The sequence below is a fragment of the Equus asinus genome, chromosome 20 (genome assembly GCF_041296235.1).
Source record: "Equus asinus isolate D_3611 breed Donkey chromosome 20, EquAss-T2T_v2, whole genome shotgun sequence".
Lineage (NCBI taxonomy): Eukaryota > Metazoa > Chordata > Mammalia > Perissodactyla > Equidae > Equus > Equus asinus.
In genome coordinates, this window is record NC_091809.1 from 76,038,608 (window position 1) to 76,064,121 (window position 25,514).

A 25,514-nucleotide genomic window follows, 5' to 3' on the forward strand; every position below is an offset into this window, starting at 1 on the left:
TTTTTCTAAGAAAAGGTCCTGGGAAAACTAAGTATTCACATGCAAAAGAATGAAGTTGGATCCCTGTTTCATATCATACAAAAAAATTAACTCAAAATGGATCAAATGATTTAATTGATAACCCAATTTAAAAATGGGCAAATATCTGAATAGACACTTTTTCAAAGATATACAAATAGCCAATCAGTACATGAAAAAATACTCAACACCATCAGTCATTTAGGAAATGGAAATCAAAACCATAATGAGACTGTTTCACACCTACATAGGATGGCTATAATCAAAACAACAGATAATAAGTATTGGCGAGGATATAGAGAAATTGGAACCCTCATATGTTGCTGGCGGGAATGTAAATGATGCAGCCACTTTGGAAAACAATTTAGCAGTTCATCAAAAGTTAATTCACCATATATACCAGAAATTCCATTCGTAGGCATATACCTAAGAGAGATGAAAACATGCGTTCATACAAAAACATTGTACATGAATGTTCATAGGAGTGATATTCATAGCAACCAAAAAGTGGAAACAGCACAGGTGTGCATCTGATGAATGGATGAATAAAATGTGGCATATCCATACATGGAATATTATTTGGCCATAAAAAGGAATACTGTAGTGATACATGCTCCAACATGGATGAAACTTGAAAACATTATGCCAAAGTGAAAGAAGCCAATTACAAAAGACCACATATTGTATAATTCCATTTGTATGGCATAGAGACAGAAAGTAGATTAGTGGTAGCCTGGGGCTGAGAGTAATGGAGTGTGGAGGAGGGGAATGGGGATTGCCTGTCAATGAGTATGAATTTCTTTTTGGGGTGACGAAATGTTCTAAAATTGGTTGTGGTGATGATTACACAACTCTGAATATACTAAAAAACATTGAATTGTACATTTTAAATGGGAGAATTTTGTAGTAGGTGAATTATATCTCAGTAAAGCTATTAACAAATATTATTATGGATGCTGTCTGTGGTTTTATTGGTTTTTTACTCAGCTAAACTCAATAGCCTAGTTCAATGACTGATCTTGTTTACATCATTCTGAAATGTGTTGTGTGAACCAGCCAAGACTAATAACCTAATAGCATTGCCTTAACTGTGAAGCTAATACAAAATGAGAATGAGGATCTTTGAGTAATTTCCAAATTTTCTGATTCCAGATTCAGGGAAATTTTTTCATTTCTACCACATTGTTTTCCAAAGTACTGTACTAAGAGGGAAGTATTATTTAAAAAAAAAGTACGTGTTTTCTTTTTTTCTTTTAAGAGCTAAGAGATAATTAGCATTTTTAAATAGGGGAACTTTTCTTTATCACTTTGATAGTTGGGTCCTAGGAAAGAAAGAAACCCGGTTGACTGAGGGACTCCAGTGAGCCTAACACTTGTGCTTATTAAGTACATCACATGTATCATCTGGTTTAACCCTTACAACAACCTTATGAGGTAGGCCTTGTTATCTCTATTGTACAGGTGAGGAAACTGAGTCAGATAACTTCTGTAAGATTATACGGCTTTGGAGTGATGAAGCCGGGATTGGAATTCAGGCTTCTAAGTTCCAAGTCCCAGTACAGTCTGGTTTGATTCATGAGGCGCCATCTTCAGTCTTCTCTTGTCCTGTTTCTTGTGCCTGGTTGCAGAAATATTTTAAAACTCCAATATGAAGCACCTTTCTATATGACAGATTAGATCCTCAGATCAAATCCTCAGGTTATAAGCTTACAATTTTAGATGTTATACATACAATAGATTTCTCCTATCTTATCTGGGTGTAGATATGGAAAACTAACAATCATATTTTTTTTCTTTCCCTCACTTAGCAATGGTGACCTAGACCCCTGGTCAGGAGGTGGAGTAACTGAGAACGTCACAGACACCTTGGTTGCGATTACCATCCCAGAGGGGGCCCATCATCTAGATCTCCGAGCCAACAATGCCTTTGATCCCACGTCTGTGCTGTTAGCCCGCTCCCTGGAAGTTAGATACATGAAGCAGTGGATCAAAAATTTCTACGCCAGCCTGAGAAAGAAGCGCTGAGCAACTTTTGATCATTTTCAGTTTCTTTTATGTTGATTTCACTCACATTCCCATTCACTTTGGTTTTCTACATGTAATTACTTTCCTTTGTTTATCAGTAGATGTGGCGAGGTGAAGGTTGAGATAGAAAAGAGGGTGATGGTGGCAACAGCAGCCATCCCACACCCCAGGTCCTCGCCATCTTTGTGCCACCTCCAGGAAGAATCTCTTCGTGACAGCTTTCCCACAGCATTAGTGGCCCTCACAACTGGAGCAGAGTTCCCAACTGCCTTTCGCAAGAGGGAGAGTCACTTCTTTTGTTTCTCTGAAAGCAGGATTTCTCTTCATTTTGAGGTTGAAGTTTCTTTGGCCCATTTGTCACTCTCCACCCCTGTCCTCCCAAAAGGAAAAGCTGAACATAGATAAAAATGATGTAATTGCAGCTGGTAGGAAGGATGTCCAATGCCAGTCCAGGAAATGGAAGCCATTTCTTTTGTACTTGATTTAATTGCTTTGAACTATGCTGTAAATAAAGAATAAGGCTGGACCTTATACCTGTGTGTTGCTTCTGAAGCTCACTCCAGCTGTTGAGAATGCTGTGCGCACTGGGCCTGGCTGTTTTTGGAAAGTCCTTTAATTTTCTCTCTTCTACTTGGCAGCTTTTCTTAGTTCTGGGATATTTGCCACTGTGGTACTGCCAGTAAGAAATCTGGCCTTTTTCTGCTCCATTTCTCTTTGTTTCTGAGGTCAGTTTTGTGGTAATTTGGTTTCACTTTACCAGTTTAGGAAAATGACTCTGTTTTGCTTTTCCTTTTACATCAGAGCAAGTTTTTATGTGCTATAGTCACTGATAATACTTCAGTAAGAAGCCTTGAAAAACTGATGAATCTCCTATTCAGAAGGTAGAATGCAGTTATGTTTGGCATTTTGTTTTTTAAATTTTGTTTTCTGGTGGTTGCTGCTGCTGTCATTAAAGCCAGAAGTGTCAGGACACTAAGAGGCAGGTGCACGAGAACTTTTCTGTATGGCTTCCAAAAGACAAGCTGACTAATTCATGCAGGCAGCATATTTGACATTAATAAATGGCCGAGCTGTTCCTATTTCCAAGGGGTTGGCTTCTTTCAAGCAGTTCTTACACTGAGACTTTTCTTCAGAAGAGCTTTTCTAGGATAACAAATAGAGTTGGATCAAAACCTTTCAGGCGCACAGAGAGAGACTAACAGTTTCTACTCTGTTGAAAGATTTCTTCTCCCTTGTTTCTTTTTATTTTCTCTCAATAAATTTTTTTTCATCACCCAGCCTCGGGAACATTTTCTGTTTTTTAAAAACTGTACCTTGAGCTTGATCATTTCTAAAGCATTTATTTTTTTAAAGTGCAGATATATAGATATAAAGTTCATTCTTCTGTAGGAGACTGAACTATTTCCCTGACATCTGGGAGATACAGAAAATCTTTGCTTTCAGAAGCCTTCAGTTTTCATTTTAATGAGTTGTCCATCAAAACATTCGGTCACTATTTTCATTTCGGCATTGGAGAAAAGTCTGCTGGGGTGGGAATTTAAGGGTCAAAGCAATACTAGTTTTTATTCTTTGTCAACTAAGAAGTTATATAATGTAGGGTTTATGGGCTTAATAGAGGATATTCTTACTGTTTATTTTAGGGTATTTTCCTTGACACCTTTCTACTTGCTTAAAATCTTTAAAATACTTGCCACGTCACTTAATGTTGATTGTTTGGACGAGTTGCATTTTTGTGAGGGGAAAAGTTGCCAAAAAATGACATTTTCTGCAAGTATACTTTGGTCCTATATACGTGTTTTTCTATGTACATTTCATGAAAAACAGCAACCATAACTAGTTAGCCTAATTATAATATGCTAAAATTTAATTTTAAATTGAAAAAAAGAGTTGAAACTTAAACCTTATTATTTAAAGCATCCCTCTAATTAACAGATGATGCTTTGAAAGACCCAGGAGGAGAGACAGAGAGATGGGATGTTTTTTATTTTCTGTTTTTGTTACCTTAACTACCTGGAGTCAAATGAGTAGAACTAAAGAAATTTAGGGATTTTCCTGAGGAATCTGTAGCATCAAAAGATTATCCAGAGGAGCCAATATCTCGTCTAGTATGTTAGAGAATGAAGGCACGTCAGATATCATCCACTCCAACCACATCATTTTGATGGCTGTGTGGCCCAGAGAGAAGGGACTTGTCTAAGGCCTCATAGTTCATTTTTGCCAGAACCAGCCTTTGAATCCAGGTTTGATTGTTGTTGTTGTTGTTTTCATTTTATTGGTGTGGTTTAATCTTTATTTGGATTCAAGCAACAAAACCTCACCAAACCAGCTTAAACAGAGGAGAGAATTTTTGAAACTTTGCAAGAATACCTCCAGGACTTGGGCTATTAGGAGTCTTGAGGGAATGGAACTGGGCTCTGGAAAGTCATTAAAAGTCAAGGCTGCTACTTTCTGTTTCTGTCACTTTCAGCAGAAGTCATCAGTTGTCAGCCTGTGGGTGAGATTTGTCCCTCAGAAGTTTATAGTTTGGCTAGCAATCTGAAGTGTGCATGTCATCAGAATTACCTGAAGGGCTTGTTAAAACAGTGATTGCTGAGCCCCACCCCAGAGTTTGTAATGTGTCTTGGGGTGGATCCTGGGAAGTTACATTTCTAACAAGTTCCCAGGTTATGCTGGGGAATCACACTTTGAGAAGCACTAGTTGAAAGGGTTCTGAATTTGAATTTTTTCAGACAGGGCATGCCCCTCCAGTTCACCTCACTCCTGTTGTCCTTCCTGATCCCATATGAGTGTGGGAACCTTGCCCATGGCTTCTCTTCCCATGGCTGCTTCATTCTCTGTAGACTAGCTTCAGTGCTTTCACAAGGCCCGTGATGACTTCCCAGAATGGTATCCTCAGGACCCTAAGGCTGCACCACCTTGCAATCCCACAACTCTCAGGTGGTTAGGAGGGGACAAGGTCGTAAAAACATGGCTTCAGAGATAGACTTTTAAGATGGAGAGGAGCAGTTCGGGCAGCTCAATATATATCTATCACACAGTGTTTCTTGGAACACTGGTGTCCAACAAAATGCCAATGCCAAGTAGGGTTATTGGATGTAAAGATCTGGAGTCCAGTAAGCCCATAGTTAAGAAAGTTTGGAAAATATTGGGTTAAACAAAGTTAAATAGTAGTTGTTTTTTAATTGGTAAATATGTGTTGTGATTCTCCACAATAATAATTGAGAATGCAAATTTTCCTACCCTTACAGAACATCTATAAGGTATAAGGTATTGTTCTGGAATCTGAAGAAAACAGTGGTGAAAAAGCAAGCACAGTATCTGTTTTAATAAGGTTTACACTCTCGTAGGAGAAAGATATGAAGCTTTGACTAGGGTGGTAGAGGTGGAAATGTGAAGTGGATGAACTTGAGAGAGATTTAGTAAAGAATGTCAGTGGGATTTGGTGATGGGCTCTATATGAGGTATGAATTGGGCAGGTATCAAGAATGATGACTTCTGGCTTGTGCACTTGGATCGATTCCAGTGAAATACATACAGTGGAAAGGGAACGCTAGAAGGTGATCAGGTTTAGCAGAAAGATTATGAGTTCAGTTCAATTTTGTCATGTTGAGTTTTATGCACTTTTGAAGTAACCAAGTGGAACTAGCTGTCAGGTAGGGCTTTTGGATGTAAAGATCTGGAGCCCAGTCTGGGCTGGAGAGACATGATAAATAGATGGTGATCCAAGCATGGGATGTGAGCTCAAGGAACTAGTGTTCAGGAAATAAACTTCAGGAGCTGTTACTGTACTGTACCTACCATGATACATTCCTAAGAAATCCCCAAACATCCTAATTCTCATACAGCTGTAGTACATAATGACTCTACTGATCAACCCACCACTTGAGCCCTGGTACAGCCTTTGCTTAAATTGGGATCTACCTCTCTGCACTCATTTCCCATTCTTACTGCCACCTTTCACTTTCCTACTACCCTGCACTTCAACCACATCAAACCTCCCATCATTCTAAAATACTGTTCCTCTAATATTTCTTTCTCAGCACTACCCTTCAATATGTTTTCACTGGCAAACTTATGTGCATCTTTCAAAGCTCAGATCAACTTGATTACCTCCCTTGTGTAGTCTTTCTCAGCTTTCCTAAAGGGAATGGTTTCCTCATCTATGCTCTCTCAGGAAAAGGTTCACACCTAGCCTGTCAGCTAGAATGTAAATACCACCAGGGTGGGGATTATCTGTCTTGTTCATCTCTACATCTCCAGTATTTTAAATAGTGCCTGACCATCTCTAATTTAGTACACATACTCTAAACTATAATATTTTGCTAAATATTCTCACCTTTTTAGGAAGAACAAGCTCTCTGCGAGTAGGGACTGTGTCTCATTCCTTCTAGTAATTAGCACCTAGCTTGGGGCCTGGCAGCCAGGTCTCAATAGGCCCTTCATAAATTTATATGAATGGATACATTTCAAGGTGGAAAGGCCAATCTTTGTATCCATCTGTCTCCATAGCCAAGCACTTTTCATACCTCTGATGTGCTCACGTGACCTCCTGCCCTTGACTTTCCCGGATTCTGGGAAGGGAATCACCTAGTACTCAATACCTCTAGAACTTGGACTTCCTGATTTACACTCTCTTCAACTGCATGTGCTCTTGGCTCCTCCTCCCACTCTATCAGCCTGGCACTCTTTGCCCAGGGGTCTGAATGTAACTCTGCCTTGATGTTAGGTGGGAACAGAATACTGAGTAGAAACAGAGCCATTCGAGTGGGTAGATTTCTCTGAAGCCACTTTTCAACTCAAGGGGTTGAAGAAGGGTCTGGTTCCAGTAGATTTTTCCAATAATGGAGATGGGAGGATGGAATCTTACAATAGCAGAGCTGAAAAGCAATCTTGGGATCAATTAGTTCTACATGTGTGTTTAACACAGCTAACATCTTTAATAAGAAACTCAGGCCTGGAGTGTGAAAGTTACTTGCCCAAGGTCATACAGCTAACATGTTTATTATTCATTTATTTATTTTTGTCACATCTCTTTTCTGAAAGGATTTCAGATGAGCTAAAGGTATATATTAAACATAGTGTGAGTGGGACAGAACAGATTTGAAAGGGATAGAGATGTAAAATGGATCTAGGAATGCAAACCATAAAGCAGCGTTTATCAAATAGTTTCCAGCGATTGCTGGTAAGGCCAGATATTAGTGGGTGTTACATAAAAAAGGTGTACCTGATCAAAATGTTTGAACATGGTTGAAATAAATTTAAACAGGTTATCTTTTAATACAGAATCTCTCAAACCTTTGATGTGCCACGTGCATTGTGAATCAACAAGAATGCAACATTTCTCAAACTTATTTGATCCAGAACCTTTTTTCAACAACATTTGAGGAACTAGTGCTCTGCCAAACATTCATTGGGAAATGCTGCCATAATATTCTGAAGATAGGGGCCAAGAAAACTTGGCTCTAAGCTTTCTAGCAGCCGTCTGCAAAGAGGAAAACAAAGTCAGTTAAACAGTTCACACTGTGCATAGGATAAAATCACACCAGTCAACCTGGAGAAGCTCAGTCAGGAACTTCCTGAAAGAGCCTCAGAACAGGATAAGGTATAATGAATGAGACCTTCAACTTCTCTACAGATATTGCTAAGTTTCACTGTATTCACCTTATACGATCCTTCAGTATAGAGGAAAGTCGTAACACCTAAGTGTAACAATAATTCTATAATGAACTAATGAAATATACTACTGATGTATTTTTCTTTGCTGATCTGGCTTAATCTAGAAATAGATTTTACAGTATCTAGAGGAACTCTCTCACCCAAAATTTTTCCAGATAGATGTTTCTTGGCCAATTTAAATGCCTTAGTAGATAGTTGGGAGGAATGATGTTTTATAATACAAAGGAAGTACTTCAGACACCTGAATTTACTATCACCCTACTTGGCTCACAGGTTTACTATGGGGCCAGTGGTAGCTCACCAGTCATGTGGAGGCAGAACCAAGACAAGGAGTCAGGTGCCTCTTCTACTGCAGAGATGTTTGCATCTGTTACCAAACTTCCTCTATGGCTTTGGTGGAGTGGTTTTAACTGTTTTTCTTTGTTTTGTAGCTCCTGAAATCTAGAGGCAAATAGCCAAACAAAGGTTTACAGAAAACCATCAATCAATAAGTCCAAGGTATTAATCTTTAAATGAAACTTTGCTCAGGTGATATATAAAATGCTGTGACACTGAAGGTATACAATAAATGTCCTTGAATAAGTGCAATACTGTAGAAGTAGCCAGATGATTTGATAAATGGCTTCCTTTTCTCATCAATAAAGGGTATTGGACTATTTCTGTTTCAGAAATCTCCCTTACAGTTGACAGAAGATATTTCATATGTTACCATCATGTTACTTCTACCTGCCTTCAGAATGGAAGGTACAATATAAATCAGTAAGATACTCATCTGCTTTATATTTAAGGAACTCATGGAACCATCATCTCTTTTGTCTCCTTTTTTTGATGCCACAAAACCTTCATCTGTGAGAGTTTACTCTTTAGATTTTAGGTCTAAGCCAGTGGTTTTCAACTGGCAGTACTTTTGCGCCCCAAGGGACAATTGGCAATGTCTGGAGACATTATTGCTTGGAGTGAGGGGTGGTTGATACTGAAATCTACTGAGTAGACACCAGGGATTCTGCTAAACATCCTGCAATGAAAGGACAGCCTCCTGCAACAAAGAGTTGTCTGGCCCCAAATGGCAATAGTGTTGATATCTACCCTAAATCTTCTCCATTGTGACTTAAGGCCTTTTCCTCAAGTATTACCCAGCAAAGGAAATGTAAAATTGATTGTTCATTCAATTCATCCCATACCCTTACACTCTAAACAACACAGTAGCACAATGTTTAGCACAGACAGGCTCTTCTCTAAAATTTAACAACTTTTATTTTGGAGACCAATTCTTAAGTTACTCCTTGAATTTCTCTTCCTTGGGCCAAATAACCCCAATGCTTTGGATCATTTGTTCATTTATCATTCATTCAAACATTTATTGATTGGTAACCCTATGCAGGTACAGTGGTAGGTAGTAAGAATAAAAAGGCAAAGCCCAGTTGTTTTCAAGAAGCTCAATGTTAATGAGGAGAGACAGTCAGAATGTGAGATTAAATACATTGGGCTTAGAATTTGTGGTGCATTCAGGATGCTATGGGAGTGTGAAGGCAAAAGTGAGGAATTCATTCCGAAGATCTGAGGAAGGCTTTAAAGGAGAAGTAACATTTGAACTGAGATTTGAAACATGGGAGTTTGCAGGGTAGATGGGGATTGGTAAGAAAGTCAATAAAAGCACTATTCATAAAAAAAAAAAAGTTATTAACCACCCATTGTATACCAAGAGTTAGGCACCAATCATGTTCCTGTGAAAAAAACAGACATAGCTCCTATCATTATGGGGGCTATAAAAAATAGCCAAGGAAACCTCCCTCTCATACTTAAGTCATACTTTATAGACCTCAGAACTCTGCTGCCTGCCTCTTCTCATTTGAGCCCCTCAACAACCCTGGGCGGGAGGCAAGGCAGTATTACCCCTATTTTATAAAGGAGGGCCATGAGGCCAAGAGAAATGAAATGACTCTTTTACCCCAACCACAGCCACAGATGTAGTAAGCAGCAGTTGTCTGATCCCAAATCCGGTGCTTTTCTACTGTTCCGTATTTCCAAATGCAATTTCCTGTGGCAGAGAGGCAAGCCCACTTCTTTCTACCCCCCTCCTTGCCTTGCTGTCTTCATCTCTGTCTTAACCTTTGTTTTCTGCTGGCCCCAATGGTGAAGTTTTCCAGGCTTCCCAGTTCCGATTGCTGAGGATTTGCCAAGGGAAGAAAGGAGTGAAAATTGCTGTCCTGCCACTGTCCATTTGCAAAATCATTTCTACCTCGATTTCCCAAATTTTTTAAGGAATAAGGAGAACTGAGATGTGGAACAGAAAAATCTCTTTTGTTTGTCTTGGTGTTTGATAATGTATGCAACCTCTCTGGGTGGTTTAAGCGGTTTAGGTACTTTCTATAAAAGGGATCTTTTAATGACAAAACTAATGTGATTATCTGAGTGAGTGTGAGAGGCTATTCAAGGCTTAAAGAAAATCTGTTAGAATAGCTGAATGTATCTGCTTAATCCTTTCTCTAATGTGGCTGAACAATGCTCTGGGAAGCCATTGGTCCGTCCTTTCTTCTAGTAAATGCCTGTCTCCAGAGGTAGGGACTGTTTGTAGCTTTTGATACCCTTACGCTTCACCTTCTCATCTGCTCAAAAGCACAGGAAAAGGCTAGAGGAGCCCAAATCATTGCCAGAAACCAAGCATCTCCTCTGAGTGAGGGCAAAATGTACAGCGCATGCCTGCTTTCTCCATGGCATGTGGAAAAGCGAGGGCTCCGGTCCCCAGCGGGAATGGCATCTGGAGGAGCCCCATTCCTGGCTCCTGCTTTCGTTGGGTGCTGGGTAAGGGGTCACTTGTGCAAGCTTGAAATCTTACACCTGAGTTTTGAGAGGCTTAGCTGCTTCTTTTGTGGTGGGTGGGCAAGGAAAGAGTAAGAGGGGAGGAAAGTGATACAGAGTTGAGTTCTGCACCTTGCTCTGTGACTTTGGGTCAAAAGTAAATCCTTCTGAGGCTGATCTCTCCTTTGTGAACTGGGGATGACAGTACCTGCAACATAAATTCACTGTGAGCACCAAAGTGAAAATATGAACATGGATGTGTCACAGCAGATCTAGAACATTATCAGGCAACATGTTGTACCCTTTTATTTTTATTTTATCTTACTTTATTTAAAGTTTTATTTTAATTCTTGTTCCTATAAAGAATAGTCTTCTAAATGTATAATTCAATTTTTTTTTTAAGATTGGCACCTGAGCTAACAACTGTTGCCAATCTTTCTTTTTTTTTTTCCCCTTCTTCTTCTCCCCAAAGCCCCCAGTACATAGTTGTATATTCTAGCTGTAGGTCCTTCTAGTTGTGCTATGTGGGATGCCACCTTAGCAAGGCCTGATGACTGGTGCCATGTCCGCGCCCAGGATCTGAACTGGCGAAACTCTGGGCCACTGGCACAGAGTGCACCAACTTAACTGCTCGGCCATGGGGCCAGCCCCCTGTATTCAATTTAACTCAACAAAACATTTGTTGGCTACTTACTATGTGTTGGGCATTGTGCACAGTTCTGGGAATACAGATATGAAGAAGTTTCTGAACTTTAAGGAGATCACAACCTTGTAGGGGAGGCAGGCATATAAAATTCAGCTTGATAAATGTGCATCAGAAGTGATTAATTCTAACTTAGGGTCAATAATAATAGCTAAATCTCATACAGTGCTTATTATTTGCCAAGAGCTGAGCCAAATGCTTTACTTAAGTTATCTCATTCGATCCTTATAGCCCTAGGAGGTAGGAACTGTTATGCCTATTTCACAGACAAGGCTGAGGCTCAGTCGGATCAATTAAGTCACGTTTCCACAGTAAGTGGTGGACCAAATGAGAGTCCCAGATCTGTCAGACTTTGCAGTCTAAACTCTCCCTCATTGTGCTGTGCTGCATCTCACGTCAAGGAAGACTTCCTAGAGGAGTTAACCATAGCTGGATTTCAAAACAGAATTAGAAGTTTTCCAGGTGTACAGAGGAGAAAGGGCAGGCCAGGCAGATGGAATAGCATAAATTAAAGCACACTGGCTAGAAAAGCATTTGTGCAGAGAGGAACTAGAAGCAGTGTGTGATTAGTAGTGGAGTGGGGCAAGTCGGAAGAGTAAGGAGGAACCAGGTTGTCGCCTCTCACACTGTACTTTTGTGAAAAAAAGTGGGTAAATTTATATTTTAATTAATTACTTGATTTATATTCTGTTTGTCAAAAAGGGTTGTGCAGCAAATTGGGAACTGTTCGTACCTTTATGGTGCAGAATCATAAAATATACTTCAAATTTTAGAATCAGAAAGCTTTCAGGATGAAAGGCAGGTAAAAGATCATGAACTCATTCTGTGCGGGAGGAAATCAAGGCTGAATGCATATAAATGTCTTAATCAAGGTTATAAAGAAGTTTAAACAGCTGAGCCAGGAGTATTTGTGTTTTTTAGATGGATTGTGGAGTTAAAGTAGACATTAAGTGAGTTACAGGATTAACTCCAGGTGCATTTGTAGAAATTGGTGACTTGAAATGAGGAAGAGATGCAGTAGATAATTCCAGGGAATGGGAATAAAGTCCTTAGCTAAAGTTTCCCACTGGGAAACTTCATCTCGGCTCTTTTCCGGAGAGTGGTGTTGGATATGTAAGTGAGTTTCTTGGCTGAACTGAAGCTGGGAATCCAGTTTGCCTGGAAGGTAAATTTAGGGGATAGCTTTCTACGTCTATTTATTAATTTTCTTTGGCTACTTTAATTGGGGACCTGGTACAAATGTGGCTAGTTCTTGTTCTCACTGAGCTCACAATCTGAAAGAAAGGACAGGCAAGAAAACAGGTAGTTGCAACCAACTGGAATTAGTCATATAGTAAGGAAGAGGATGCTGTGGCAGTCCAGAAGAGGCATGAGTAACCTGACTATGTTCTGGATGAGTGAGGAAATGCTTCCTGGGAAGAGAGTGACATCTAAGATAAGGCCTGAAAGATGACTAAGAGTGTGAAGAAGAGGAGGGCAAAGAGTGCTCTAGATAAAGGGAACAGTTTATGCAAATACGCCAAGGAGAGAGACCACTGCGTATGGGAAAATTAACTTGAATGTGCTATTACCATTTGGTATAGCCGAAGTGTAGTGTGTGCAGTGGGAGTGACAAGAGATTTGTTTTTCTGAACTTCCCTTCCCCAATATACAAGGTTACATATACAGGCAGTTTAGTAGAGAGTGTCACAACTCTGACAAAAGAGACTGAAATATATTTGGGAGTGCCACAGAGAGCAGGTGCTTATAAGCTGGAGGCACGCTAAATGATTGCAGAAAACAAAAACTCCCAATATTCTCCCACCTCATGTCACTATGGCCATCCGCTGACCTGAAACCAGTCTCCCCAAAGGGGCTACTTCTCACCTCTAAGACAGAAAACAAAGCAGCATGAAATCGATGCTCTGAATGTAAACTAGACAATTAAATGTCAGTGCAGCAGGAGGGGAGAGCAATAAAGTGAGCAGACCTGAGTGATGGTGGTAACCTGCTGAATTCCCAGGTCACAGAGTAATTTACCGACTGGTCCTGGGCCACTAGATAATTATCCAGACAGCCCCAATTCTGGTACAAAGCTTCCTGCTGCTCATGTTATTAATACCAGCAGCAACCAGCAGGCGTTGGTGGGAGCAGAGAAGAGCAAACCAAGTCCCCAGGCTGCTGAGTAAGTGTAGAGGCACCTGCCAGGGCCATCTGAGCTGGACCTCACCAACAAAACCAGCCCGCTCCAGCATTCAGCTCTTAGCCTAGCTGTTCTGTGGCCCCCAGGGAGAGGGTCCCTAAGCGTAGCCGAGGACTTGGGCAAAGGAATAAGACACCCATGTCTTGGAGGGAGTTTGACCAGCTTGTGCCAAAGAACCTCTGCCCTGTTCCCCCTTGGAGCTGGCTGGAAAGTGATTTTGAGTCCTCCCCAGAATAACTTAAATTAATATCCAGGGAGCAATGTCAAACACTTCTCTTTGACATGGCGTGGGAATTAGGCTTCACTGAGCTCAAATCAAGAGAAAGTGACGATGTCTGTTCTAGGGTTTAATCATTTGGGAGCTTAACCTCAGGTAACCCTAAAGGGATTTCAGGGGGCAGTTGGTATGGGAATGGGGCTTTCTTATCCGATATCCCTCTTTAAAATATGATAATATATGTAAAGTGCCCAGTACACAGTAGACATTTTCTATCAATGTGAGTGCACTTCCATCCTTCCTCTTAATAACGTTATCTAGTGAATAGCCTCCTGACTGATCTTTCATCTTCTTTTACCTCTAGGACAGTGGTTTTCATCGAGGGGCAATTTTGCTTCCCGGAGAACATTGACAATGTCTGGAGAGACATTTTGGATGTCATAATTAGGGAGGGGAGAGCTACAGGTACTTAGTGGGTGGAGGCCAGGGATGCTGCCCAACACCCTACAATGCACAGGACACTCCCCCACCCCCAAGAAAGAATTAACCTGTTCAAATATCACTAGTGTCAAGGTTGAGAAAAACTGCTCTAGCAGATTCTGCACTCTGCAGCAAGAGTAATCCTTTTAAATATAAGTCTTAAATCACTTTCTTGCTTAAAATTTCCAAATGGTTTAGTTATCATAAATGCATTCCTAATCATCACTCAATATGTATGGAGCATCTGCCCCGTGGCAGGCACTAGGCGAGATTGCAGAGATAGGTCTGCCTAGATCCTGCCCGTGAAGAGATGATTACAAAACACTTTCTGTCATCTCCAGGGTAAAGTCCAGTCAACGAGGCTAGAGAGGGCGTCTGGGTAAATGGAAAATGAGAACTTGTTTTGGGGACATGAGGAGTGATTCTGTCTGTCAGACATTCAGGCAGATTGGGCAGGAAGTTCAAGAAATAGCACTCTACATGTGGCAGAACTTTCTACACCTGGGTTGGGGAGTGCGGGCGGGGTGGCGTGGGGGGCGGGTACTGTGTTTCTTGTTTCAGTAAATAAAACTCCCAGCTTTTCAAGTCCCATGACTGAAACCCAGGCTTCCTTCTTGACCGTTCCCTCTTCCTCAGGCTCTCTATTCAAGCCTTTCTCATGTATTTCATGAGGGAATTACACCCCAATGCTAAAAGTATCCATCGTGTGCAGTGAATTAACTTTTTTCCATTGCATCTAGAAATGGTCCTAGCTATGTACCATCCTTAAGAGAATTTTTAAAAAAGTCATTCAAAATATTTTCTGTAGGACTTAATTTTCTCGGGGGGCCTTTGTTGAGGAAGGTTGCCAAGCATCATGTCTCTATGGGTTTTGTTATAATTGAACTCCTTATTATGATCTTTAAATATTTTTTCTCTTCCTTTTGGAGAACTGGTTATTCAGAACTTTTGCCACTTTTTAAATTTGCCTTTTTTGCTACTGAGTTGTAGGAGTCCCTTACATATTTTGGATATTAATCCTTTATTAGTCTTATAATTTGCGAATATTTTCTCTCATTCCGTGGATTACCTTTTCGCTTTGTTGATTATTTCCTTTACTATGTAGAAGCTTTTTACCTTGATATAGTCCCACTTTTTTATTTTTGCTTTTGTTGCCTTTGCTTTTGTTGTCATATTCAAGAAATGATTACTAAAGCCAACGTCGAAAAGATTTTTCCCATAGTTTACTTCTAGTTGTTTAACACTTTCAGGTCTTACATTTAAATCTTTTATCCATTTTGAGTTGGTTTTAGTGTATGTTATAAAATAGAGGTCCCATTTCATTCTTTTTGCGTGTGGCCATCCAGTTTTCTCAGCACCATTTATTGAAGAGACTGTTCTTTCTCCATTGCGTATTTTTGGCACCCTTGTTGAAGATAATTTATTGTAAATGTATGAGTTTATTTCTGGGCTTTCTATTCTATTCCACTGGTTGATATACTTGTTTTTATGCTAGCACCGTAGTGTTTTGATTACTGTAGCTTCGTAATATATTTTGAAATCAGGAAGTGTGATCTCAAGATTGCTTTGGCTATCTTTTCGGTCTTTTGTGATTCCATACAAACTTTAGGATTGTTTGTTCTATTTCTGTGAAAAATGCCATTGGAAGTTTGATAGATATTACATTGAATCTGTAGATTGCTTTGAATAGTATGGACATTTTAATAATATTAATTCTTCCTATCCATGAGCATGGAATATTTTTCCATTTATTTGTATCTTCAATGTCTTTCATCAGTGTCTTATAGTTTTCAGTGTATAGATCTTTGACCTCCACGGTTAAATTTATTCCTAAGTATTTTATTGTTTTGATGCTGTTGTAAAGGGGATTGTTTTCTTAATTTCTCTGTCTGATAGTTTGTTTTTACTGTTTGAAAATGCAACTGATTTTTGTATGTTGATTTTGTATCCTTCAAATTTACTGAATTTGTTGATTAGTTCTAACAGTCTTTTGGTGGAGTCTTTATGACTTTCTATGTATAAAATCATGCTATCTGCAAATAGTGAGAGTTTTACTTCTTTCTTTCTGATTTGGATGTGTTTTATTTCTTTTTCCCTCCGTAATTGTTCTGGCTAGGACTTCCAATACTATGTTAAATGAAAGTGGTGAGAATGGACATCCTTGTCTTGTTTCTGATCTTAAAGGAAAAACTTTCAGCATTTCACTGTTGAGTATGTTGTTAGCTGTGGACTTGTCATATATTGCCTTTATTATGTTGAGGTACATTGCCTCTACCCATTTTATTGAGAGTTTTTATCATGAATAGATGTTGAATTTTGTCAGATGCTTTTTCTGCATCCATTGAGATGATCATGTGATTTTTATCTTTCATTTTATTAATGTGATGTATCACTTGATTGATGTGTGGATGTGGAACCATCCTTGCACGCCAGGAATAAATCCCACTTGATCATGGTGTATGATCCTTTTAATGCATTGTTGAATTCAGTGTGGTAATATTTTGTTGAGGATTTTCACATCTATGTGCATAAGGGATGTTGACCGGTAATTTTCTTTTCTTCCTAACAGTGTCATGTTGTTGTCTATTTGTCCCTTCAGATCTGTTATTGTTTGCTTTATATATTTAGTTGCTCTGATGTTGGGTGCATATATATTTGCAATTGTTATATCCTCTTGATGAATTGACCCCTTTATTATTATATAATAACCTTGTTTTTCTCTTGTTACAGTCTTTGATTTAAAGTCTGTTAATGGCTCTCCCTGCTTTCTTTTGGTTTCCATTTGTGTGGAAGATCTTTTTGCATACCTTCACTTTCACTCAATGTATTTCCTTAAAGCTGAAGTGAGTCTCTTGTAGGCAACATATAGTTAGATCTTGTTTTTTTTATCCATTCAGCCACTCTATGTCTTTTGACTGGAAAATTTAGTCCCTTACATTTAAAGTAATTATTTATAGGTATGGACTTACTATTGCCATTTTGTTAATGGTTTTCTAGCTGTTTTGTAATTCCTTTTTTCCTTTATTCCTTTCTTGCTCTCTTCCTTTGTGATATGATGATTTTTGGTAGTGGTATGCTTTGATTCTTTTCTTTTATCCTTTGTGAATCTGCTGTAGGTTTCGCTTTGTGGTTACCATAAGGCTTACATAAAACATCGTATATTTATAGCCACCTATTTTTAGCTGATAACAGTTTAACTTTGAACACATACAAAGGCTCTACATTTTTACACTCCTCTCCTACATTTTATGTTTTCAATGTCACAATTTACATCTTTTACATTGTGTATCCATTAATGAACTATTGTAAAGTTTTTTTATACGTTTGTGTTTTAGAGTTAGAATTGATTTACCTACCACCATTACAGCATGAGAGTAGTCTAAATTTAACTATACATTTACTTTTACCAGTGAGTTTTATACTTTCATTTGTTTTCCTTGTAATAGCATCCTTTCATTTCAGCCTGAAGAATTCCCTTTAGCATTTCTTGTGAGTTCTGTTTAGTGGTAATGAGCTCTTTTAGCTTTTGCTTTTCTGGACACTCTTTATCTCTCCTTCAATTATGAAGGACAGCTTTGCTGGGTAGAATAATTTTGGTTGGTAGGCTTTTTTCTTTCAGCATCTTGAATATATTGTGCTACTCCCATCTGGCCTGCAAAGTTTCTGCTGAAAAATCTGTTGATAGTCTTAGGGAAGGGTGGGTATTCCCTTGTATACAACAAGTTGCTTTTCTTTTCCTGCTTTTAAGATTCTCTCCTTGTCTTTAACTTTTGACAACTTAATTATAATATGTCTTGCTGTGGGTCTCTTTTATCTTATTTGATACTCTCTGGGCTGCCTAGATCTGGATGTCTCTTTCCTTCTCCAGATTAGGGAAGTTTTCAGCCATTATTTCTTTAAATAGGCTTTCTCACCCTTTTTGTCTTTCTTCTCCTTGTGGGACCTCTATAATGCATATATTGGTCCACCTGAGGGACCATGGACTACATGATGTCATCCATAAGTCCCTTAAGCTATCTTCACTATTTTTCATTCTTTTTTCTCCTCTGATGGGATGAATTCTACTGCCCTGTCTTTGAGTTTGCTTATCCTTTCTCTGCTTCATCTAGCCTGCTTCCTCTGTGCTGACCCCTGGCAGAATAGCTGGTTGAGAACTACTTCTTTGTTTGCTGCAGTCCTATGGGACTCATGAAAGGAGGCCTCATTGGCTATCAGAGCCAGGCAATCTAGGGACCCATCCCTTGGGTGATGGCCACAAAGCTGGTGCACAGATATGTGTACAGGCTTCTTCCAGGGAGATACTGGCAACTTGGAATAGGCTAGAAGGAGAAGGTAGAGGAGGTGTCCACCAGCTTCCCCAGTCCCTAGGAATGATCCCAGAAAGCCTGTAGGTTTGTGCTAAATTAGAAGCCTGACCCTCAGGCAGCAGCTTTCAAGTATGCAGATGGACTACTTTCAGGGAAAGACTGAGAGATAGGCATTTTTGCCTGCTCCCTCTGTGCTGAGCCCTGGGGTATAAGCTGCAGTTAGTGCTTGTGCACTCATTAAGAACTTCTTCTCTGTCTGCTATAGTCCTGTGGGAGCCTTGAACACAAGTCCCATTGGCTTTCAGAACTAGATGTTTTGGGAGCCCTTCTCTCAGGTGAGTCTTAAAAGTTAGAGCAGTAAATGCGGGATTCAAACCCTTTGCACCTCAGGAAGAAGTAGGAGTTGGGAGTTCCCTCTCAAATGCTTGGCACTGTGTTGGGGGTGAATTCTATGGCAAGAGTGTGTTTCAACCTTTCCTATCTGTTTTGATATGGGTATTTTGCCTGATGTGTAAGTGTTGCTCAGCTAGTTTCTGGATTTCTTCCAGAGAGAATTGATCTGTGTTTAGCTGTATTTTTGGAGCATCCATGGGATGAAGAGAGTTCAGGAGCCCTTTATGTCTCCATCTTGGTTGACTTCCTGAATGTCCTGAGGAATTTTTAAAGAAAGAAAGATAGGATGAGGAGTGGGGGGGAAATATGTCTGTGTGTATTTTTGACTAGAGGATTAAGTGGTGTGTGTGTGTGTGTGTTAGGGGAAGGGAAAGGGGTGTTGGGTGTGTATGAAAGCCTTCCTTTTTCACTCAGAAGGTTGTTATGATGATAAAAATAGTTTTACAGTATTTTGGAAACCCTTAAGTGCTATAGAAATGTAGTCACTGTTATTGTTAGTGCTTAGAACAATATAATCCAGGCTCTTGGAGATGGTACCACATTGGGCCTAGCATCAGGATTTTCTCCTCTAACCCCCTCATACTTTGCTTCCTCCACGCTGCCTTCACAGGACTTTTCCTTGGCCTAGATGCAGATGGGAAGTACAGAATTTATGCCATCTGTCCAAGCCAAGACAGATTAGATAGGGAGGCAGAGGAACTTCCCTAAAAGCTATGGCCAGATACTGCTTGCCTCCTCACTCTCCTTCCCCTCGAAGCAGAGAGTGAGGGTCCTGGAGAAGCTTCTTGGTAGTTTGTGTTTGGCTCAAACTGAGAGAAGTTGTTGTATTGACTCCAGTCACACAGATGCTGCCAAAGGACATTGCCTTCTTAACATGCACAGCAGACAGGCAGTGAGCTGCAAGATAAGATGCTGCATCTCCAGATACAGGTGTAGGGGCTTTCTTGTCTCTAGCCTGGATGTCAGGACACCTGAGTTCAAGTCCAACCTTTACCATTCACCAACTGTGTGACCATGGGCAAGTTCTTTCATCATTTCTGGGCATCAGTTTCCTTAAGTATAAAATTAGGGAATAATATTTAGATTGCAAGGGCAAATATAAATTAAAAATAAGAGGTTTAATTCTCCCTGTTGAGAGTAAGACAAGAGCCTTCTCTTCCTCCTGTTTCTTGCAGCATTTTCCTTAGAAAACTTACAAATTCTTTCCCTGTCCCTTCGAGACTCTTGTAAATCTTTTAAAAGGCATCTTGCCAGTTTTACAACCCAGGAATGCCTTTCTCAAGGACCTGGGAACCATCTCTCTCTTTTTTTAATTGTGGTAACATATATATAACATGAAATTGATCATTGTAACCATTTTAAAGTGCATGGGTCAGTGGCATTAAGTGCATTCACATTGTTGCATAACGACACCACTATCCATCTTGTGAGCTCTCTCTGAAATGTGGTCATCAAAGGAGATAGCACCCCTATCTCCCAGCTTCTGTGGGAAGATAGGAGCCTACCTTATGTGGGTACCTTGCTCCAAGTTGTAAAACTACCTCCTTTCATAAAGATCTGAATTGATTTTTCCTTTGAATAAAGCCAGTTAGCAAACGCAGACGGCAACCTCAATTATCAGGTACAGCTAAGATGAACTACTGTGTGACAAATGGTGCTGACAGGTCCTCTTACCTGAGGACTAGTTATTGTTTATCTTGAGAACATGTATGAAATGGATTGCATCTGCTTGGTTATTGGTTTACTAAGGCTGGCCTAACAAAATACCACAGGCTGGGTGGCTTAACAACAGAAATTTATTTTCTCACATTTGTGGAGCTAGTCCAAGATCAAGATGTTGGCAGGTTTGGTTGCTTCTGAGGACTCTCCTTGACCTGCAGATGGCTGCCTTCTCACTCTGTCCTCATGTGGTTTTTCTGCTGTGTACACGCATTCTTGGTGGCTTTTTGTATGTCCAAATTTCCTCTTCTTATAAGGATAGTAGTCAGATTGGAGTAGAACCCTCCCTAATGGCCTCATTTTAACATAATTACCTCTTTAAATGCCCTATCTTCAAATATTGTCACATTCTGAGGTGCTGGGGGTTGGGACTTCAACATATGAATTTGAAGGGAAAATATTCAGCCTATCACAGCTATTTAAAAAGGTGAGATTTCTTTCTATCTTTGTAATCTCTTAGTGAATTGCCTGTGATGTGGATCATAGCCTCATTCAATAATCAGATTGTTTTCTTTCTCTTCAACCTTTGTAGAGAAGTTTTCTGGGTTGGGAAGAGATTTCGTTTTTAATTATATTTCGCCAATAGTGTAAAAATTACTGAGGTAGGAACCAGTGTCAAAGGTTTGAGGTCTGGCCCCTACGGAAAGGAGCTGAGAGTCACTTCCTGTTTGGGGTCTCGATTTCTCAATCTTGATGGGCAAGTGGAAGATTATTCTTGATTGAAATTCACGTAGTTTCTCCAAATTCTACATCCTATGGAAATAAAAGCTCTCAACTGTTTTGTTATGAAATGCATTGGTGATTGTGGGTTGGGGAGAGGGGAGAGAGGAGAAGGGGGGAAAGGCCAGAGTGAAAGCTGCTTTGTACAGGAGTACGTTCTCTAAAAGACAGTGGTTCCAGTTCCCTCCAGACCCTTGTTAAAATATCTGGATCAATGAAGCTCCTTTTATCAGCCTTCCCCAAGGTACTCCAAGACGCATGCAAATTACCCTGGGCCTAATGACTCACTGTGGGATGGCAACAGGTTGATCTTCTCTAAACCAATTTCCCAATTTCTCTCCTTCCTTTTTGACGGTGTCCAAAGGGGAGGCAACTTTTTTGTTCTGAGTAGTCTTACTCTTCCTCTTTTGGTTTTCCTACTGGGTTGAATATTCATTTGTGCCCTCTTTCATGTAGTGCCACATAGCATGTGGATGACATGTGATCAAGAAGAGGGGTACAATGCACAGAAGCTGTGTTGCTGTGTTAGCTAACTCTCAGGTTCTGGGGCCCAACTACCTATGTTCAAATACAGGTCTGCCACTTTGTGGTTGTGTGACACTGAGCAAATTGCTAAAACTCTCTGAGCTTCCATTTCCTCATTTAAGAAAACAGGAGTTAATTTATGTAACATGCTTAGAACAGTGCCTGGCACAAAATAAATGTATAAAAAAAATCTTCAACTCGCTAAGAAAAACATCAACAATCAGGATATAGAATTTATAAGATAAGGAAATACAAGTTGCTATTAAGTATATGGAAAAATGATCAACTTCATTCATAATAAGAGATCATTTTTACCTACCAGATTGGCAAAGATAAAAATGTTTGATAACACATTACCTTGAAGAGGGTGAGAGAGATTAGACACTTTTATAAATTGCTAGTGGGAATGTTAACCAGAGAGCAATTTGGCAATAATTATAAAAAGTGAAACTGCACACATCCTCTTTTCCTGCAATCCCATTTGTTGGACTTTATTCTACAAACTCTAAAGTGACCTATATTTATATACCAGAATACCAAAATATTTAATAAAGCATTTTTTTTGGTAATGCTAAAATAGTGAAAAAGAAAGAACAACTCTATCTATAATGATATGGAACTATGTCTGAGATAAATTGCTAAGTGGAGAAAAATATAGGTACAGAACTGTGAGTACAGTATAATATCATTTGTGTAAATAAAAGGAACTAAACAAACAAGATTTTATTAGTGCAGAACATGTTTTGCAAGACAATATATTCTTTTTAAAGATACACAAGAAACTGGGAGTGAGCTCTGGAAAGGATAAATGGTGGTGCTGAGGGGCAGGTAGATTTCCTTTTCATTGTAATCTTTCATACCTTTAAAATTTTTTAATCATGTGCATGTATTTTCTAGTCAAAAAATAAGTACAAATGGTCAAAAACAACTATCTGTAAAAAGTAATTATAGCATATTAACTTTATATAGACCCGATTTGTCATTGGGAAAACAATTTGACCTTCTAGATTCAGGTGTTTTTGCAAAATTCAGCAAACTGAATCTGAATTTTAACTCAAACACAATCCGCTAAGTCAATTAACAAACCTATAATTTTTCAGTAAAAGGCTGCTCATTGTTTTAGCTTTCTTATCTCTAAACTGACAGCACGTGTGCTCACCTGCTTGACAGAGTTGCCAGAGGAATATCTGATGAGAGTTTCAACAGGAATTCATAAAGGTGATGGAAATACAGAAGTGGGGTCTGTGACAATTTAAGGATGCTGGGTCAAAATTAGCCAAGTGTCCTCCCTCCAGCTCATCACTTCCAGAAGCATAAGAGCATCTAAATTACCCCATTGGTCTTGGATTTGTGGATCCACTCAATCTGCTCTTTCATCTTTGCCCTGGATGAGCAACTCTGCCTTGTTCCTTGTAAGATTTATTTGAAGCATCACCATCTTCATGCCTTCTAATCCACTATCAGCCTTCTTTGACTTCTTCCTCTGCCCTCAACTCCATGTCCAATCCATTGCTAAATTTAGTTGCTTCTATCATCCCAATGTCTCTCCCATCTGTTACTGAATCTCCACTCATGCAGTCCATAGTAACAGCTTGATGTAGTTTCATTGGGCCCACTCCTTGGATTATCCTCCAAGCTTCCTTTACTTGGTGAATTGTTACTCGATTTTCAACACTCAGATAAATTTGGCCTCTTGATTAAACTGGTGCTGAAACTTCCCCTTGAGATTTACTGTACTGTGTATACTATACTTTATACTTATATTTTGTGCACATTTCTTGTAGATTACATAATATCACAATGCAATGGTCTGAATGTTTGTGTCCCCCCCTACCCAAAATCAGTATGCTAAAATCCTAACCCCTAATGTGATGGTATTAGGAGGTGGGGTCTTTGGGAGGTATGATGTCATGAGTGTGGAACCCTCATGAATGAGTACACAGCAAGAAGCCAGCAGTCTGAAACAGAACAGGGCTCTCACAAGAATCTGCCCGCACTGGCTCCCTGATCTCGGACTTCCAGCCTGCAGAAGTGTGGGAAATAAATTTCTGTTGTTTATAATCCACCTGGTCTATGGTAATTTGTTATAGCAGCCCAAACTGACCAAGACACAATGTAATTACTTGTTTTTCATGTTTGTTCTTCTCACTAGGCTGGGAGGGCTTCCAGACGAGGACTAACTCCCCTCCCCCTTTCTAAACTACCATTTATTGGTTAACTTCAACGTGCCAAGTACTGCATAAGAATTTTATCTTTTTTATCTCATTTCATCACTTCCTCAGCAACTCCTGGAAACAGATATTATGACATCCACTTTTGAGGTGGGGATTCTAAGAGCAGAGAGTTTAAGTGACTTGCTGAGCTGTGATTTGAATGTTTTCTCTTTATATTCTGTTGCATCATCCAGCTCCATGATCAGGCACATGACGGATGTTCAGTGCGGAGTTACTAACTGAATGTCCTGAGTGCAACCTCAGTTTAGACACCACCTGTTCGAGAAATCCTTCTGTAACCTAATGTTGCCTCTTTGGTGCACATGAACCCTGATCAGACCTCTGTTACCACACTTATCACCCTGACTGTGATCCTTCACCAGGCAGGTCAGTTTTCTCGGTCTCCTGAGTGGATGAAGCTTCCATTCTGGTAAGAGTCAGCAGGGCAGGAGTGGGAGGCTGGCCTGCTGAGCTAGCTCTGGAAGAAATGCTCCCGGAGCACCCAGGGCCGAGGCAGTTAATGTGCCCCAGTGGTGAGGAGGAAATTTCTTGTAAAAGCTAGCTCCCTTCAGAACAATGTGGCCTTTTATTTTTTAGCTTTGGAATGGAGCCTAGCTGTCCATGGAAACAAAGAGAGGAGAGAATCACTGAACCAGTCTCTCACATAAAAAACTGACCATGTCTGTCTTTGAAGTCTCCTTTATGTTGTTTAGAAAACTTTGGATTATAGGGGTGTTTTTTCTTCCTCAGTTCCTTACCCCACCCCAATTTTTTTTTCCAGAGAAAAGACAGAACTGGGTGTAAGGGAACCTTTCTTTGAAACAGGGCAGAAGTCATTAATTAAGGCTCCCATTCATTCCTGCTGACACTTGCTCATCAATCAGATTTCCTCTTAGCATTCTGATGACCCTGCTGACCTGGAGTCCTCCATACTGTCTGCCAGACAGAATTGAAACTCAGACCACACACCAGAAAAGAGGGAGTGGGCTCTGGCTCCTGGCTTCCTGAGATGGAGGAGAAAGAGTCTGGGGACAAAGCTGGCTGCTAGGGAGCTCTCCTGAGTTGAGGTGAAGGTGAATAAAGAAGATATTTTCTTTGCGGAAGCAAGTGTTGCTCACTTCACTGAAGCAGTGATCTATGGTAGCTCTTCTCTTTCTCCCCTAACCCAGGGCCAGCCGTGGAGCTCGGAGCACAGCCAGCTGAGCCCGGGAAACGAGGCTAGCAGTTCCTCTCTGCCAACTCGGCACAGCTAAAAGAAGTTCACAACTCTAAGCCTTCTCTCAGGAAAGTACAGGGAGTTGTTCTGGAGATGACAGTGGCATTTGGTGGGAGGGCAGTCAGCATGAGGTGTGGGATCTTTATTTCATTACTCATGCATCATTCATTCATGCATTCATTCAGTAGTCATTTACCTGCCACCCACTATGTGGTAGGTATCATGATAGGTACCATGAACGAGGCAGATGCAATCTCTGTCCTCATGGAGCTTATAGTCTAGTTGGGAATATACCTGGAACTTTTCTTCAGGAAAAATTGG

At 40.0% G+C, this 25,514-nt stretch overlaps 1 protein-coding gene across 4 annotated transcripts in view; it reads left to right on the top strand.

The window, feature by feature from the left end:
• Positions 1-2,574, top strand: part of PRCP (prolylcarboxypeptidase) — a 63,557-nt gene extending 60,983 nt beyond the window's left edge. For all 4 annotated transcript variants that reach the window (XM_014840211.3, XM_014840221.3, XM_070490566.1 and 1 more), the window contains one exon: positions 1,827-2,574. In XM_014840211.3, coding sequence (XP_014695697.1) covers positions 1,827-2,043 — 217 coding nt within the window. In that variant the 3' untranslated portion in view covers positions 2,044-2,574. The remainder of the gene's footprint in view (positions 1-1,826) is intronic.
• The last annotated feature ends 22,940 nt before the right edge of the window (positions 2,575-25,514 follow it).